This window comes from Lagopus muta, chromosome 5 (genome assembly GCF_023343835.1).
Source record: "Lagopus muta isolate bLagMut1 chromosome 5, bLagMut1 primary, whole genome shotgun sequence".
Lineage (NCBI taxonomy): Eukaryota > Metazoa > Chordata > Aves > Galliformes > Phasianidae > Lagopus > Lagopus muta.
The window spans coordinates 25,595,764-25,610,956 of NC_064437.1; the positions used below are offsets into that span (position 1 = coordinate 25,595,764).

The following is a 15,193-nucleotide window of genomic DNA, read 5'->3' on the forward strand; positions in this document are numbered from 1 at the left end:
GCAAAGAATCACACACACAAATGCAGCTTTGTGCAGAACACAGCCCAGCTATGCCACCTGAGTTCACCTCAAGGAGAAGAGTCCAGGAAGGTTTAACAGCTGTCCCTCAACCATCAGATCGCCCTATATGCGTAATGAACTTCTGTTCGGTTGCTCACATCAAACACATCCTCCCTACCTCCTCCTCATCAGGCAGACTTCTGAACAGAGCTCCTGGAGGTGCACACTAAGGTCTGGAAGTTGGAAGCACAGAGAAGACGCTGTGCATTTCAGGCAGCCTTGGGCATCTTCAGCAGCTCCGGCACCACCGTCGAGAAAATGCCGCCACCTGGTGGGGTCTGCTTGGGTCGTGGGACAGGGCGCTGGGTTTGGGGGAGGACATCACCTCGAGAAGGCTCACCAGCCTCCACAGCTCAGCATGAGCAGCGCCGGAAGGACAAGGGCTGCTGACAGTAAGATGATGCTTACTGTCACCAGCGCTCACCCAGAGAGGAATGCTTGGGAAAGAAATGACCTCAGCATTTTTAAGTATCACTGTGAGCAGTAGAAATTAATGTATATACACGTTTATATTTAAATGCACCAAGCTACCGACAAAGTCACAGCGAGGCAGGCTGTAAAGAAACAAAACTCTTGAGAACAGAGTCAGAGCCATTTACGAAACAGAGCAAGGTAGATGACAGATTGCTGGAACGGGTAACTTGTGGAAATGGTGTTTTTGGACTGAATTTCACACGATTAGAGATGCTCCTGGTCAGTGCTTGAGTCTCGGCTGTTTTTTAATCTCCACATGACATTATGTGGATTACTGGAGCTTCAGCCCTCAGCACAAGCCCAGTATTTTCAGAGAGCCAATGCTTAAAAGCTCCGAACTTGAGTTTCAGGCAGCTGAGAGACATTTCTGTCTGGTTATACCAGGTCTAGAGCTTTCATTTGGAGCTAAGCTATGCCTGGAGGTCAATATCCAGCCTTTGAGCATCAATGTGAAGAGCAGGCTCCTGCTGCTAGGAAGGGGGGTAAGCAGGGCTGCTGTGGCAGCAAGGCACGTCCCCAGCCGCTGGCAGCTTTAGAGGACAAGGTGATGAAAACACCCACGTCTGATCTGCACTACGGTTTGTACAGCCACTATCGTCTTTTAGCACCAGTGCTAAAATGGGAAGACATTTCCTAGCCCAGATAAGGCCACAGAGCAGCGCTGCCCACTTCCAGGATGAACATTAAAGAAAGAACAGTCTCTGGAACGTGCTATTTTCTACTTATTTCTGCAACCCCTGCTTCAAAATCAACCACTTTGGTGCACGAGTGCCAGCAGCGAGCTTAGAGCCAGAAGCAGATCTGACAGCCACCACTGGAGAAGTTTACAACCTGTTTAGATGCAGACTGTAAGTTTGACAAAATCTGATTCTGCCCCCATCACATGCAACATTTAACACCAATGCTGCAACGGTAGCTTTATAATTCATTGTTACAAAATCCATGGGTGCTCAGTCAGCCGTACCAAGCAATATAATTACTCTGTTTTCAGAGTTAGCACTGAGAAAGCTGTAAATCACTCATTCCTTCGTCTATCCCCAAACCAGTTCTAAAGAACAGAGAAAAAGACGTTCGGACTTCAACCTAAAACACTGGTGAAGACTTCCAAAAGTCACTCTTCCCTTTTACAGAGGAAAAAAGCATAGTATTAACCCAGGCAAGACAACCTCTTCCCTCTCACCCACTCTGTCCAGTCAGCCTGAAGGAAGCTGTTACTCAGAATACACTGATAAGTATTTTACAGAAACATTTGTTGTGTGTCAAAACTAGTTCTTAGAAGTATCACCCAGTGACACTCACATGATTTGTGCTTCATAAGTAACTAAACCCCTCACTGTGACAAGCAAATGTGCTGTTCCCACTCACTGCTCAAACACCCGGCCAGAGAAGCTGCCTGTGTTACAAGCTCTGTCCGTCAGGAGGGAAACAGTGTTCTTGTGGTCTTGATCACGTTCTTGCTAATTCACCCAACCAGGGCCTCCAGAAAGCAGAATGGGAAAGCTACACTTTAACTACAGCAGCAGGAAATGCAAAAATAGCTGGACTGCGATTTAGATACTGCAGTGAGGTCAGACAAGACCTCAGTGTCACTCTGAAATCACATCCCAGACATGGCAAAGTCCTGCTGTACTCACATCACGGTCATGCTGCTGGTGAGCCACAAAGGCCAGTAATGATGGTACTTTACTGCTCCGAGCTCTTCTCTCTGCTTACAGATGAAGTTTTACAGACTCTGCAACAGGACCAGCTCCCCTCATGCCAGTAATTGCTGCCTCAAACAGACAGGAGTGGGATGGTACACTGCTGCAGAATAGATGCAAAGAAACAAGCGGTCACTCTTAGATACCAAACTCCTTTCCTCTAAAATGAGCCTTTCCATAGCTTCTCAGGCAACTACCTTTCACATGGAACAACTCCATAACACAGTTGTCCACGTCTCACATGGAAAAGAAATGCAAGGACATCAAAAGCTGCATTTCTTGCTATGCCAGAAAACGGCTCTCATCTTTTCATGTCAGATATTCCTTCTCTCCTCCGGCCATCCATGGTGAAATAATTAGTGTTAGCGTTCTCATTGTTTATCAGACAATGCAGACAATGCGGCTGAGCTTTCTGCTCCTGTTTGCTTTAGCTGTGCTGCTGTGGTTCCTCCAACAACTGCGCGAGGCTTTACTTTTAATCCTATAAATAACACTTGTCACTCACAGGTTTGTAACCCACATTTAGTTGCATACAAACACAGCGCAATTTCAGTTTGATTCATTGCCTGCAAACTTATCCGGGAAAAAAAGGCGAGGAAGGAGGAAATACACACATCCTAGATAACCTGACGGCAGCTTCAAGGGGAGGAGGGAGGGAAGACACCACCACATCAGATTCTACATGAGGGAAAGAGATAATGAGTTGTTTTTAAACACAGACTGAGAATAATTAGCTACGGTCCTCAGGCTACGCGACGTATTTTACATGCTTGAAGTCTACCCTGATTCTTACAGCCTAAGAGTTGGTTGCTCCATGGCACGGCTGCCGTTCCATTCATCCACACGTTGATGTCAGCCCACAAACCTGTCACAGCGTGCCTTCACCAACAGCACTGCTCCTCAGCACGGCTGATTCTGAGCAAACTGCTGCTTCAGGCACCCAGGCAGGATGCCGGGCAGCAGGCAGATAGGCCAGAGCCAGGCATCCTGGTACAAGAAAGCACACTCTCACTTTATGTTATGCGAAGCACTCTGTGCAAACAAATAACCCAAAGGCACTCAGATTCTCCTGAACCTTCCAAAAGCAGCAGAGAGGTGGTTTTAGGTTGCTCTGTGTGTGCCCTTTTTTTTTCTTTTTTTTTTTTTTTTTTTGTAAAGAAAAAGGTTACATTTTAGACTGTCAGCATTGTGAGCATCGCAGCACTCAGGTCCACTAGCCCAAGTGGAAGCCACAAGTCGGACGCTGCTAAAAAATACCCCAAACTTCCATCAGGAGGAAGGAGGGAGAGCAGAGCACCGGCGGGGAGCAGGGGGCGGCGGCCAGGGCTGAGGGAGAGAGGGGAAGGGAACGCGGAACGGCCGAGGATCACCGAAATCACGAGCGAGGATCACCTGGCGTCGGAAAAACTGAGCGAAAAGTTGGGCCCGCCGCGATGGAGCCCGCCGCCACGGTCCGCACCGCCCCCCGGCGCCCCTTACCGTAGACGCGGACCCAGCCCTGCTGCTGGCACACCGAGTCCAGCAGGACGCGGTCCAGCGCTCCTCCCGCCGCCTCCAGTTCGTCCGAGCCCAGCTCCGGCTCCGCCAGCGCCTCGGCCGCCCAGGCCGCCGGCTCGCCCGCCGCGGGGGCCGCCTCCATGGCGAGGAGCGGGGGACGACCGCCGCCGCCGCCCGCGCTGCTGCCCGGCCGCGCCTCGCCTCAGCGCGGCTCCATCCCGCCCCTCGGCCGCCGCCGCCCGCCCCCTGCGTCAGCGCGACGGGAGGAGGCGGGGGAGGAGGCGGCCGCGCTCCGGCGCCGGGCGGGGAGCGGCGGGACGACGGGTCGTCGCGAGGGGACTCGCGCTTCGGGCCTAAGCTGGGCTGCGCGGAGCGGCGTGGGGCCGGAGCGCCGGGGGAATAGCGGCGGCCGGTCGTCCGTCTGTGCGCAGCTGTGCCCGGGCGGCGGCTCGGGTCCTGTGTGCGGTCCTGGGCAAGAAAGGCGTTGGGGCTCTGGAGTGTGTGTGGAGATGGGCACGGAGCCGTGCGGGGTGTGGGGCACGCTGTGATGGGGAGCGGCTGAGGGGATGGCATGGGGCAGTGTGGAGGAGCCCAGGGGAGACCTCGCTGCTCTACAGCTCCTAAATGGAGGCTGTGCTGAGGTGGGTCAGCCTCTGCTCCTGGCAACAGTGACGGGATGAGAGGTGATGGCATCAAGTTGTGCCAGGGGAGGCTCAGGATGGGTGTGAGGAACGTTTCTCCTCCACAAGAGCAGCAATACAGTGGCACAGGCTGCCCGCCGAGGTGGTGGGTCCCACGTTGTGGAAGCCAAGGGTAGATGTGGCTGTGGCTGAGGGGTGTGATCGGAGCGGTCGCTGGCATCGTTGATGGTTAGACTTTCCAACCCTAATGATTCTACGAACACAGCATGGATCCTGCTGTGTTTCAGATCATAACACCAAAACATCACTTTTCAGGGAGGACAGGCAGGGATTCGGCTTGCACTGTGCTCCTTCCCCTGCCCTGTGCCTAGCACTGCTCCATACAAACCAGGCAAGTTCATCCAAGCGCACAGATGCTGTGATTATCTCCATGGTGCGGAGATGATGTAGCAGTGCAACCATCTCTCCAAAACAACATGCTAAGACCTAAAGCTTAGCACAGGCTGCCTCTAACGGCTCCTCTCTGTCCACAACTTCTGCCTTGATATAAAGATACAAATATTTTTGCCTTTATTCTGACACTTAAACAGACCTGTCGTTGGCACAGTTGTTACCCAGCCATAAAGCTGTACTCCAAGCCAGACCCGGCTCTCCCATTTCCAGCCATCCTGCTTGCTGTCCTGTTTCATTGTGAGCTACAATAAATAAGGGCATCCACACAGTGAGTTACTGCACCTTGGCTGAGAGCCGTGACCTCCCTCTGACGAGGCTGTAACTCAGCTCTGTGGTGTGGCAGGATCGCCCACTCGAACCCAAAGGTTTGCCTTCTGTGCTGAGTGTCACAGCTGCAGGACTCACACGATGGCAGTGAGCCAACTGGATTTGAGTACCTCCTACTGGTGTAGTGGGATGCACGATGGAAGACATATGAACTATTTCAATGGAGAAGTCCTGCCAGCCCTATGACCAACTGATGAAACCTTATTTCCTGGGGCTTTATGTCGCATGCTTGACTGAGAGCTTGGCCTGAATCTTGCCCTACAGCTAGGTTGTTCTCTATGCAATTGGGCTCTGCTTTCTGGATTGGGATGAGGTGCAGGTTTTTTGTTGTAGAATGGGAAGATGCACTTTGCTGCCATTTCCAAACTGATTTTGACAATAAAGAAACCTTCCTCAAAATGTTGTTTTGTGATCAGCAAAACCAGTGCAACCTGGTTTTCCACCAGTTCACATCCCAAAGCAGAGTCCTTGGGATCTGGCAAAGGGTGGATGCCTGCTTTGCAGAGCCTTGTTGGATCTCTCTTTACCTTACCTGCAGTGTTCATTATTCCTACAGGAATTTAATTATCTCTTGGCCCCTTATCACTCTGTTTGAAACAGATCAGCAGGCTCAACACTTACTGCAGTTGTAGGAGATGAAACACAGGACAATGGGAGAGGGAACATCCTGTGAGTTTGGTGTTGTCAACCTCAATTTTCTGGGAAATAAGGGTTAAAAACCTATCCTGCTATCCAAGAAGAGTTAAACCAGGCAGGAGCCTGTTGAGGATTCATCCTTTTCTCCCAGTGACAGGCAAAGGATAATTCTTCCACGTGTGTTGCAGCATGGCATAGCCCCTCACCTCTTGACCTGTCGCCTGTGGAGAGCCAGGACACCCAGTAGCACTTCCTGGTTGTTTCCTGTCCCACACCATGCCTTGCATCATGCTACCCAAAGGCCTGGGAGCTGAGGGTGTGCAGGGCTGTTCTTTTTGCAGAGAACATCGGCACAGATTGCCATAATGACACCACAAAGCAGTAGGGCAGCCAATTTCTCTGTCCTATGTTCTCTTTACCACTGCTCGTTCCCACTACTGCTGATAATATACTCTCCAAGTTTATCTTTTAGTGGCCATAATCCAATTAACTTGATTGTTGAGGTTTTTTCTCTGCAGTCCCCTCCTCTCCTTCAGCCTGCCCTGAGCTTGCATGGGCAGCTGTGGGGAAGTGGGGACGGAGCTGCTTGTATTGCGAGGGAAGGATGTGGCTGTTGAGCTTCTGCCAAGAGAAGAATTGCAGAGTTTTTAAGAGTTGCCACACGGAGCTGGGATGACAATTTACACAGGATCGGCATGGGACAGCAGCGACTGGTTCTCATCAAGTAGGGTCGGCCCACTCCCAGTGCAACCCAAAAGTGGGCTCTCTGAAATTTCGTGCTCCATTGGGAAACAAAATCCATTCTTCTGCCTTCATTTGTGGGTTTTGGGGCAACATAAGCAATAATAAATAGCAGAGATGACTAAAATAGGAAGAGTGACAGTAGCAAAAATAGACATATTTTGTAAATAAGGATGTCCTGGAAACAAAGATGCCAGAGTTACACGCTCATTGGTGCAGCTGTTCTGGCTTGAGGTCCTCTCAGCCCGTGATGCAGCAGGCAGTTGTGAAGGGAGCATGACAGTGACCCAAGCACATATGTAGGATTCCCTCTGTGAGAAGTGGAGCCACAAAGCTGCTCATAGCCCTCACATTAACACAGAGGCCCTGGGACTGGAACTTTGCTCAAACTTATCCCAAAGTTCTCCACCAAGCAGCACGGAGAGGAACGGCCGCATCCAAAGCAGACAGAAGGAAGCGCTTTCTCACGCAGCACATAATTATATTCTGCAACTTATTGCCACAGGATGTCATGGAGGCCAAAAGCATAAATGAATTCAAAGAAAAAAAAAAGAAAGGATTAGATGGATCCGTGCAGCCTCTGGCTCAGGAAGTCCCCCCGCCGCCGAGTGCCGGAAGCCGGGAGGAAAGCTTGCTTTGTGTGCTCCCTTTCCGAAATCCTTTCCTAAGCATCTGCAGCTGGAGCAGCCAGGGTTGCTACCCACATCCCACTGGACATTCCTTATGGATGGAACCTCAGCCCTGTTTCGTTCCCTTGGACCTGCTGTACCAGGGCTGGGTGCCAGAATCTCCACAGCAAAGCCCATTTGGATGGGGATGGTAGACAGTGTGCACGCTGATTGAAAAAGAGCAAAAACAGCGTGGGGGAAAGTTAAATATTAAAGAACGTCCCTCCTTCATCTCGTGCCAGCTGCCCCCAGGGTACGTGTGCGGATGTTGGGTTCCTACCTCGCCTTGAGCTTTATGCTGCTTCAGCAAAATTCTAATTTTTCCTCTAATGGAGGAGAGGAATATCTGGTGCTGTTGCAGTGGGACAGTGTCCTCTGAAACACCAAGTGGCCCCGAAAAAGGGCTTCTGAGAGCCTTTCCTGCCAACAGCTGCCAGTGGAAGGGAAAATGGAGCTGGAAAAGCACGCTGCAGCCATATGGGCATTGTCCCTCTGATTTTGGGAGCTCTGTGCCACTGGTCAGGAGCTCTGAAGCGGATCTGAGAAACCCTGCAGCTGATATAAAAAGACATGGGGCTGGCATTGAAGAATATTGTCTTTAAGTGGACTTTTTGGTGATGGAGCTGTTCCCATATTATCACTATTATGTTGATTACCCCCAGGCTGCCGGAGCTGATGGCAGTGGATGTGGGTCAGGGTTTGTCTTTGGGCTGCGAGGAACGAAGGATTTATCCCTATTTTTCTTGTTGGATGACTTGGAGAGTATTTTGAGAAGCGAATAACCACTGGATTTGCTTCCATCTGTAGGAACACGGGCTTCTCCCTCTGAGCTCCTATCTCACTGCTTCATCCATGCCTCTCTGCTGTGTTTCCGCTCCGTGTTGCCTAAAGCAGCAGATCCCTGCCCACGCTACTGGGAGCACAGACATGTGCCAGTGCCCGGCCCGGCGCTGTGGCTCCCTGGGGAGGCGGCTGGCTGCGAACAAAGGCTGTGCGGAGACGCGCGTGGGCCGCTCCCGCAGTCCCCATCCTGCCCTTAATTACGAGCTAAGCGGTGGCTAATAAAGATGAGGCAAAGCAAATAGATCGAGCCGCCGTTCTAATTAAGCGGCGTGCGACGAGCCAGACCCATCTGTGCGACAGATCAGCACGAGCCGAGAGGGCTCCATAAGCTTTGGATGGAGGCTGCATCGCTCCGAACGGGGAGCGCAGCGCGGCGCGTTCCCCCGGCTGGCTCTCATACGGCCACGCTGCTCACGGGCTCGGCACGGCGCTGCCGGGCGCTGACACCTCCCTCGTGGCCGGTGCCAATCGCTGCCCAGCGCGGCCTGGCCCCTCCCCGGGCGGGCGGTACGCGGGGTCCGGAAGGCAGCGGGAGCGGCATGGCGGCGACGGCGGTGGGGCGGCGGTGCGGGCGGCCGGGCGGAGCGGAACGGGAGCGCGTCCACATCGCGTTCCCTGCCCTTACCCATCCATTTCAGAGTCCCCTTGCCTCCGTACCGTCCCCTTTCTCCATAAACTCTCTTCATCGTCTATCCCCCTAGTCCCCATTTCTCCCATTCCCGGTCCGTTCCTCTATGACCCCCTATACTCCCTCTCCATTCCCTGTCCCTCCCATTCCTCATCTTTCCTATTCCACCTCCGCCCATTCCAAATCTCATTACCCCCATCTCAACTGTTCCCCATTTCCCCTCCAACCCCATTGTTTCCCATCCCTTTCCCTTATCCACCCCACTCCATTCCTCCACCCTTTCCCCCATCCCTCTCTCCGTATCCTCATCACTCCCAGTCCCCATCCCTTTCTGCCCTACCTGTCCTCCCAGCAGCAGTGAGGGGTTGGCACTCCCCTTCACAGTTCCCCTTCACTTGCCTTCCAGGCTCTTCACCCTGAGGCTGCCTGCCCAACATGGTGCCCGGGGATACCGAGCAGCACTCTGCATGCAGCTGGCACAGCCCCTGCTCGTGCAAGACCTCCCGGCCCCTCAGCTGCAGCCAAGCCAGGTGCGTGGGGACCATTGGGCATCAAAGGGAAGATTGGCTCTGGGTCTCTGAGCTGTGGTACACACATGTTGTGCGGTCTCCACCAGGCTGGGGCAGTGTCTCTTTTAAATCTCTGCTCTTGGCTGAATGTAGGAGTTAATGTTTGTCCCCTTCTCTCGCAGGTCCGTGTGCGTGTCCATTACTGTGGGTTAAATTTTGCTGATATCTTGGCCTGCCAGGGGTTATACCAGGAGAAACACACTCCTCCGTTCACCCCTGGTGAGTGGGTGACCAGATGTCATAGGTGACCAAGTGTCACATCCTATGGGAATGAGCTGCCCTGGAGGTCGAGGACGCTGCTGACTTGAGGCAACTTCTGGGGTCAGTAGGATCACATTTGGCATCCTCTGAAAAATACCCAGTGCGAAATACTTTGCATTTTCAAAGAGCACTAATATATAGAGAGAAACAGCAGATATCACCTTTGCTGGAAGCTGAGAAAACTGAGACATGCAGTGCTTTGGGGTAGGCAGGGTCTTCCTGTCTGGAGCCCAGAGCTCTTGCAGCTCAGTGACTGCCACAAGCACAGGTGGCAGCTGTGCCACTCTAACGTCTGCACAAGGTCAGTCACTGTGTTGGCGGCACCTCCTGTCCCCCTGCAGCATCTGTCTTCTGCAAAAATGCATTGGGATTCTGAATTATAAGGAATTCTTAACTAGAGGTGTTTGCTGTCTCTTGTGCTGATGCTGCCATCTTCTGCCCAGTTGGTGCTTTGCTACTGGGAACTTCAAATCATAGAATCTCTGAGGTTGGAAAAGCCCTTTGAAATCATCACGTGCAGCTTCTGCGTGGCCTGGCCCTGGGGCTGCTCCATGGGTGGGTGCTCAGCAGCCACTGGAGCAGAGCCCAGGGGTAATTTCCTCACATCGTGTTGTTACAGCTGATGCTTGGAGGGCTTGGGGGCACAGCAGTGCCTGTTGCTGGAAGGTTTTCTCCCAAATTCCAGGTGCTGGAAGCAAGAGCTCATGACCTGGCACTGTTAACTGAGTTTGCTGCTAATTATGGGTGTGAAGGTGGGTTGCGTCAATGTGTGCTGCATGTGCATGTACTTATCCTGCAGGAATGGAGTTTTCAGGGACTGTAATGGAGACAGGAGAAAACGTCAGTGCTGTGAAGGAGGTGAGAACAACATGGGGATGTAGGGAAACTCAGCATACAATTAATGCAGTCACTGTTGGTAGACACAGCTTGAGCCGTTCACAGTTCCTTCTGAAAACATAGGAAAATGAAATGCACAATTAAGAGGGGGCTGCACCATTTGGTAATGCATACAAACAGGCAGCCCAGAGCCCCATGATGGAGTCACAATCCCTGGAGGCGCTCAAGAGCTGTAGAACTGAGGGACATGGTCAGCAGGCATGGGTTGATGGTTGGACTAGATGATCTTATTGGTGTTTTTCAACCTTAAGGATTCTGTGATTTCTCTCCCAGTCTCCACACAGTGACTGTTTTTGCAGGGTCACAGGGTGATCGGTGTGTCTGGCATCAGCGCTATGGCAGAGGAGTGCATTGTCGATGAGAAGGTGAGAACACCAAGCATTTGGGTTTCCCTCTGAGATCAGCATTTCAGCCCTGCCACAGCTGCAATGGGATACAGCATGCTTGGGGCATCTTTTCCAAAACAGCATGCATCTACAAGATGCAAAACCTCTTTAAAAACAAGTCCTTTCACATGGTGAGCCCCAGTGATGCTGTCAGCCCATTGAATCCCACGTACAGGCACTATGGCAAATCCCTGACAACGTGTCCAGTGAGGATGCAGCAGTGCTGCCCGTTGCTTATGGCACAGCCTGGCTTGCTCTGCACCACCGAGCACATCTGCAGCCACGGTGAGCAGCTTCACTTCAGTTCAGCACAGCCCCCTGGGTGACTGGGACTCAGCATGCCCTGATGGCCAGGACAATCCCCATGCTGCTGAAATACTGCTCTATGAGGGAATTATGGGCATGTTTCTATTGTGCTTTCTCATTCTTTCTCTTCCTGCCAGGGAAACAGTGCTAGTGACAGCAGGAGCTGGAGCCACTGGCCTTGCCATCATTGATCTGGCTGTCAGCGTGTTCCAGGCAAAGGTACTGAGGTGTTGTCCTTTTCACCTGTCCTCATATGCTCCAGCCTTGGCAAGCAGGTGGCCTGGAGTCACAGTGATACAGTAGCAGAGAACCAGGACCAGGCATTTGCTGGGTCAGACACCAGAACCACAACCCTGGTGCCTCATTTCCCTCCTTTACTCTACCTTCATTATAGATCCCCATTGCCCCCTTGGGCAGCACAAAGATCCTTTGCATCTGCCCCATGGGTCATCATTTCAGAAGGGGGTTAGAGTTCTGGAACTCCTGTTTCCAGCCCCATGAAAATTGTCGCCTCAGTGTGCTTCTTTTGATGCACACGAGAAAATATTTGAATATACATAAGGAGAAAAAGTGAGGTTTCCAACTCCATTTCCTCTAATTAAAATAAGCACACCTAGAAGCTGAGTGGCTGCAGCACAGGCATCCCCTCTGCTCTCAGGTGATAGCAGCAGCTGGCAGTGACCCCAAGTGCCAGCTGGTCCTGGCAAATGGGGCAAGCCATGCAGTGAACTACAGCCAGAACAGTCTCAGGGAGCAGGTGACAGCACTCACAGGTGGCAGAGGGGTCAACGTGGCCATCGATGCTGTTGGTGGGGACATCTTCAAGGCTGCCCTGAAGAGGTGAGTGAAAATAAGAGGTGATGCTATTGGCATGCCTTGAGCAAGGTGAAGCTCTACCTGCCTCAACTGGTGGTGGAGGCAGAGATCATAGAATAGAAGAGAGACCATAGAACCATTAAGGTTGGAAAAGAGGGGTTGGTTAAACCCCAGCCCATTCCCACCATGCCCACTGACCATGCCCCTCGGTGTTATACCTCCACAATTCTTGAACACCTCCAGGGACCTCCCCGGGAAGCCTGTGTCAAAATCTCACCACTCTGAGAAGAAACTTTTCCTAATATCCAAGCTGGAGGCTGTATAAGATGCATTTGCTCAACCCCACATGGCTTCTTATGGCCAGGATAGCATATATTGCCTTGGTTTCAAATACCTGTCACTTGTCTTCTCACAGTCTGGCTTGGGAGGGCAGGATTGTGGTGATGGGTTTTGCTGGAGGGAAAATCCCCTCAATTCCTGCCAACCTGCTGCTCCTGAAGAACGTGTCAGCCATGGGAGTGTACTGGGGTCGGTACCAGCAGGAGGACTTCCCCCTTTTCTCCTCTGCCATGTCCTCCCTTCTTCAGTATTGCCAGGAGAGAAAGATCCATCCACACATTGGAGCGGTCTTCAAGCTGGAAGAGGTACACATGACTCAGAACTGTTAGCCAAGGCCTTTTTATGGGGGCAGAAATAGGTTTGTGTGTGCAGTTAGACCCCTGGCACAGAAAACGCAGGAGTCCTAAAATCCAAAAATATTAAATAAAAAAAATCCCATTTTCCCTCACCCTTTTTAATCTTCTTCCATTGGGTTTCAGCCAGAGAGTTGTTAACTTCTGGTTTGTTACTGCAAGGCCAGAACTGCAATGTGTTCAATGGGGAAATCATAAAAACACACGCTGCTACACCAAAGAGTTTGTGGTCTTAAAGAATAATGTGCTGGGATAATATCTTAGAAGTGGATTAGTGGACTGTGATGTGCCTTCATTTGCATTTCCCCCCAAGCACCTCTGAAAGTGCTCAAAACACTTTTTTCCCCCCGTTATGATGGTCTTTCAAGCCTTATATAACAGTTCCTTAGAAATGCCCACGTAGCCCCATCCAGCAAACTCAGGGATGCAAGGTGGAGGAACACCCAGGAGCTTGTTGGCTTCTGAGTTGTTTCAAACCCAGCATTGGATTCCAGGGACAGAAAGCCCAGGCTCAGATACAAAACATGAGCTCTTTGTTCACACCAAACAAAACGTTACAGCCTATTGTACAGCCCACATAAATACAACCAGACCCTTGGTTTAGCTTAACCTCTTATTGAGTGAATAACACTGCAAACATTGCAGTACAGTGACTACTTCCACATGTTCTGCACCTCTTACCCTGATGATCATCCCCATAAGCACTCAGAGTTTTGTGCTTGCAGGTGAATGAAGCCTTCAACCATGTGCTTCAGCGCAAGTCCACTGGAAAGGTCATCATCTCCATGAAGTAAAAGGGCTGTGAGGGATTTCTTGCATGGCTGTGCATATGGTAGACTGGAGGACCCTCAGCCGACCTTGTGCATGTCCTGCATCATCATACGTCTATAAGAGCAGTAATTTTCACAAGGCTCTCTGACCTTCCAAAATCATCAATAAAGTTATATGGCACTCCACATCTGACCCAGCAGCATTTCTGGGAGCAAAGAGTCACGGGGCTGGTGTGGGTGTAAGCTGGATTCTGGCCAGCAGTAGGCTGTGAGCCACTTTTCCCCCACTGGGAACAGCTGAACTTCCTACACTGGCTGCGGGAGGAGAGGAAACCAGCTCAGTTCCAGCCTTTTCCCCACCCTTTTTAATACATTTTGAGCTGGACAAAGATAATTAACTTGAGTCCTGATGATGCTCATTTGTGAGCCACTGGGGTAGGTAGTGGAACAGTGCCCTGCCAAGCACCTAGCGAACACCTTGATGGAACACTTGGATTTGAAAGAAAGAGCAGTGGGGAGGACCTGGGGGTGAAGCACAGAGCAGTGGCTGCTCCCTCTGCCTGCCCTGCCAGGTGCCTGCGTCTGCTCCTGACCCCACATCAGCTGGCTCAGTCCCAGGAGAATGATCACAGTTGCAATTACCTCCATACCCATTATGGCAAACAAAAGCAACCCGAAACTCTAGTAACAAGCAGGCTATACTCTTTGAGCCTTAACAGGAGGGACTTGAGATTTAATGGACTGCAGAGACACAATAGTTGAGCCATTTGATCTGACAATACTTAAATTTGTCTGCACTGTGTCCTGCTGTTCCAGCTCCCAGTGTTGTGTAGGCTCTGGCCCCACAAACTACTACAGCATCACCTCATTATGAAGCACTGCAATAGCCCTCCTGCTTTCCTAGCATGCCTCCACTGCAGCAACTCCAGCTCAGCCATACTCCCCTGCTTGCTGCTGAGCCTCACACCCCGGAGGAAATTATTTAACTCCCATCCATCCTCTAGAAGCCTTGCAAATTCATCATGGTACATGCAGCTTCTCCTTTCAGAAGAGTTTTTTTAAGCTTATTGCACTGGTAATAGCAGGAAACTGCCTGCTGCAGTGAAGGATTCATCCAAATAAGCTGAGAGCCATAGCTGGGCTGTAGAAAATGCCCAGCTCACTTCAGTGCTTGAGCTATCACCACACTTTAGGTAAACGGGCTGCCTAAAGGAAAAGCTCTAGCAGAGGCTATGGTACAGTGACTTCAGCCTGCACTGCTTGAGCCATCTCCTGGGAGTTATTGATAACATTTACAATTAGTGGTACCTGACAACAGAAGAGCAGGACCCTTGCCCTATTGCACCTACTAAGCTTCCCACAGCATTTAAGGTCAGTGCACTCATTAGCCTTCAGCGCTCATTAGTTTTTAATCACCACCCTTCTATCAATTTGCTTAACTGAAATAATAACTCTGATTTCTTCAGGTCACACCACAGGGGATCCTCAACTTAATTATGCAGAAGATGTAAATAAACTGATTTTAAGAATGCTTAATCATGCTAAAATTGTTCCATGACGAGGGGCTCTGAAAAAACCCTCTCATAATTATTTGAGTACTGCTTACCTCTATCACACCTTGATATTCCTCTATTGAGGGAGAAGGACCTTCAGGCATTCAGGGGCACCATACCTTACCTCTTCAGTAATTAAGACAACTTGAAAAACCTTTTACTTGTTGTTCCCAAACAACAGTTCCAGGCAATGGAATAATAAGCTGTTCAGCTCATAGCTTTATGGTACATTTTAGGCTTTACTAACTACTTCTCAGCCTAACACACAATTCCTA

The 15,193-nt window shown here is 51.0% G+C and overlaps 2 protein-coding genes across 4 annotated transcripts in view; one reads left to right on the plus strand and one right to left on the minus strand.

Annotated features, from left to right (window-relative positions):
- The window catches only part of RASAL2 (RAS protein activator like 2), a 153,655-nt gene extending 149,776 nt beyond the window's left edge, over positions 1 to 3,879 (minus strand). For all 3 annotated transcript variants that reach the window (XM_048943785.1, XM_048943783.1, XM_048943782.1), the window contains exon 1: positions 3,714 to 3,879. In XM_048943785.1, the coding sequence (XP_048799742.1) occupies positions 3,714 to 3,873 (160 nt within the window). In that variant the 5' untranslated portion in view covers positions 3,874 to 3,879. The remainder of the gene's footprint in view (positions 1 to 3,713) is intronic.
- A 4,656-nt stretch (positions 3,880 to 8,535) lies between these two features.
- LOC125694055 (quinone oxidoreductase-like protein 2) lies at positions 8,536 to 13,551 on the plus strand. Its single transcript, XM_048946713.1, has 10 exons — positions 8,536 to 8,605; positions 9,075 to 9,198; positions 9,360 to 9,456; positions 10,298 to 10,356; positions 10,695 to 10,760; positions 10,957 to 11,066; positions 11,225 to 11,306; positions 11,746 to 11,927; positions 12,319 to 12,547; positions 13,321 to 13,551. The coding sequence occupies exons 1-10, from the start codon at positions 8,580 to 8,582 to the stop codon at positions 13,387 to 13,389; spliced, it is 1,044 nt and encodes a 347-aa protein (XP_048802670.1). The 5' UTR covers positions 8,536 to 8,579; the 3' UTR covers positions 13,390 to 13,551.
- The last annotated feature ends 1,642 nt before the right edge of the window (positions 13,552 to 15,193 follow it).